This window comes from Austrofundulus limnaeus, unplaced genomic scaffold, assembly GCF_001266775.1.
Source record: "Austrofundulus limnaeus strain Quisiro unplaced genomic scaffold, Austrofundulus_limnaeus-1.0 Scaffold85, whole genome shotgun sequence".
NCBI lineage: Eukaryota > Metazoa > Chordata > Actinopteri > Cyprinodontiformes > Rivulidae > Austrofundulus > Austrofundulus limnaeus.
Window position 1 is genome coordinate 1,933,370 of NW_013952487.1, and position 3,339 is coordinate 1,936,708.

The window sequence follows — 3,339 nt, forward strand, 5'->3', positions numbered from 1 at the left end:
AACAGGTGGAATTCATTTACACACTTTTCCTGAAGATAGAAGAGTTTGTTGAATCTGACGTGGCATGTTCGTACGAACCCTTCGTACGAACAAAAGAGAAATTTAGGATATGAATACGAACATGTTCTTGCATGAGGCCCAATTAAACTAAAACCAGTTTTAATTCCTTTCATTCCTTTTTGATCCAAGCTTGTTTCAAACCTTCAAAATTTTGCAACATTTGASATTCCACCTATAGCACAGGAGCAACTCAAGCTGCGTTTCCACTGACCATGAAAATGTGCAAATTAGAATTTCGAAAATAAATTTGCTCAATGGAAACACGTCAATTTCGAAAAAAAATTACGTTCTTTGACGAAATGTTTTTGCGCTAGGATGAGGTGGTTTTTCGGCCGTATCAAAATTGGTGTTTTTCGCAAAACTGCAATGGAAACACTTCGCATCACGGGAGTCACGTGATCAACAACCAGCTGTTTATACTGGCGAAAAGACGATGACGAAGAAGATAACAGGAAGTAGAAATAGTAGTAATATCACAGAAGTAGTATAAAATAGTAAACTCACAGACTACAATTTCCCAAAAACACAGCATATGTAGCCGCTCCCAAGTAGGGACTTGTCTCTGGAAAGCCTCGATAAAAGACGCCGACGTCTCCTCTGATGATGAGCGCTAGTGTCGCGGTAGCAACATGCTATGTGTTTACATTCATTGCCGCCATGTTTGTAATGGCTTATCGCGAGAACAAACATATTCATGTGTGACTTTAATAGCATTTCTTACTTAATGGAAACACCGCAGTTGCGAAACTGTGTTTTTCGACATTAACAGAATATCGACAAAGTTTTGCGCACATTTGCAATGGAAACGCAGCTTAAGTCTCACACTGATTGTTTTGCAACATTCTAAATCAGCTGAAACGCCTGCAAGCTGCAGACTTCCACTGAAGAGCCYCGGTTTTGATCCAGCTATTCTCATCAGAAACCTAAAACAGTGAATCAGATCTGAATCAACAGCCAAGGTTCACTCACCCGCAGAAGACTCGCACCACGTTGTTGTTGACCTTCTTGTCGAACAAGTAGCGCCTGTAGTCTTCGAGTGCATCTTTGATGGCGATAACCGTGAGGACCACGAGCAGGGGGATCATAGTAACCTCCTTCTCAAATGCCTCCACAACCGGCACCCAGTTGAGCAGCGCCAGGAAGAGGAAATACAGGTTGGCCACCCTGCAAACATCAGAGCAACATGTTAGTTTGAGAAAACTGTCCGGACTGCCAACAACGCAAAAGTTAAAAACCAGCATCGGCCGATGGTATGAAGGTGTATTAATGCACATCTGTGAAGGCACCATTACATGTCTCGTCTTTGTAGTGTCCTGATGCATCTCAGTAATCCAGGTAGAAAAAAATCAAAAAGAAAAATTAAGTWGGTCCTCTGGATGGGTTCTTCTTTAGTGAAACGCTTCGTCTCTCGTCCAAGAGACTTCTTCAGTCTGATGAGTTTCAGATGAACTCAGCCTTATAAACACTGCCTCCACCTGGACAAATAGGTCAGTCACATGCAAAAGGGGGCCATCGCCTAACAATAGGCTTGATTAGTTATATTGTTCAGAGAGGGTCATGTGCCCCATCACCTGACTTATTGGTTTGGATATTGTGGTTCTTAGGTGTCGTGTCATGTGTATGTAGTGAATGCAGGCGGGGCTCAAAGTCCCCTTGTTTTTGTTTTAAAACAAGGTCAACAACAACAAGGTCAAAACAAAAAGAAGGGGACTTTGAGCCCCGCCTGCATTCACTACATACACATGACACGACACCTAAGAAACACAGCATCCAAACCAATGAGCTAAGCAATTGCCCTCCTTTGCATGTGACTGAKCTCTTTGTCCACCATGTGGAGGCAGTGCTTATAAGACTGAGTTCACCTGAAACTCATCAGACTGAAGAAGTCTCTTGGAGGAGAGACGAAACGTTTCACTAAAGAAGAACCCATCCAGAGGACCTACTGATTTTTTCTTTTTGATCGTCTTTGTAGTGTACTTCATTGAATATACGCTCACCAGCCACTTTATTAGGTACACCTGTCCGACTGCTCATAATGTAAATGTTGAATCAACCAATCACATGACAGCAACATTTAGGCATGTAGACATGGCCAAGACGATCTGCTGCAGTTCCAACCGAGCATCAGAAAGAGGAAGAAAGGTGGTTTAAGTGACTTTGAACGTGGCATGGTTGTTGGTGCCAGACGGGCTGGTCTGGGTATTTCACAAACTGCTGATCTACTGGGATTTTCACCCACAACCATCTCTAGGGTTTACAGAGAATGGTCTGAAAAAGAGAAAATATCCAGTGAGCAGCAGTTCAGTAGAAGCAAATGTCTTGTTGATGCCAGACTGGTTGGAGCTGATAGAACAGCAACAGTTCAGGTTCAGGTTTATTCGGGTCCCAAAAGGGCAATTAATGCTACAGCAAGTGCATGGTTCATATACACACAAGACATAAAAAAGTTCTAAGTTAAAAACATGTATACAAAAATTTAAAAGGTTGTAACAAATTAAATACAATCCAGTGCACCGAAACACAACAAATATAAATCAGTGAACYGTTACTACAAACATTGGTATCAAAGAACCCCAACAGTCAGAAGCAAGTCCCCGCACTTTATCCTTTATTAAAGAGAGAAATAGCTATAGGGATGAAGGAATATTTGTACCGGTTATGTTTCATACAGAGAAGTCTGAGCCAGTGGCCAAAAGGCAGAAACTGGAACTCAGTGTGTAAAGGATGAGAGCTGTCAGCAAGAATAATGCTAATTTTCCTGGTGATCTGTCTATTAAACTGTTCTGTAAGTGAGCATTGTTCAACTCCTATGATCTTATTACTTGTGCGCAGTGTTGTTTAAAGTACCTCAAAATGATACTTGAGTAAAAGTACAAGTATCTTATCATAAAAATACTTTGARAAAATTTAAAGTCTTCTCTAAAAATATTACTTGAGTAAAAGTCTAAACGTATCTGATATTTTTTGTACTTAAGTATCAAAAGTAAATTTCTGACACAAAATCTACTTGTGTAATAAAAGTAAAAGGTACTGAGTAAAAGTGAGCTGTTAGATTTTCCAAAATGGCATTTATTGGGAGGTGACTTCTGCAAAAAATATATTTTTTAACGGCGTGCAGCTGTGATGGGTTGTGTACAAGCTAATAGGGTGTCAGAATGGTAAATACAGCGGGTAAAATAAGTATTGAACACGTCAACATTTTTCTCAGTAAATATACAGTATTACTAGAGGTGCTAATGACATGAAATTTTCACCAGATGTCGGTAACAACCCAAGTGA

The 3,339-nt window shown here is 40.5% G+C and overlaps 1 protein-coding gene across 1 annotated transcript in view; it reads right to left on the reverse strand.

The window, feature by feature from the left end:
• atp10d (ATPase phospholipid transporting 10D) overlaps positions 1-3,339 on the reverse strand; it is a 44,297-nt gene that overhangs the window by 31,215 nt on the left and 9,743 nt on the right. The window contains exon 2 of the mRNA XM_014011884.1: positions 1,030-1,224. Coding sequence (XP_013867338.1) covers positions 1,030-1,224 — 195 coding nt within the window. The remainder of the gene's footprint in view (positions 1-1,029; positions 1,225-3,339) is intronic.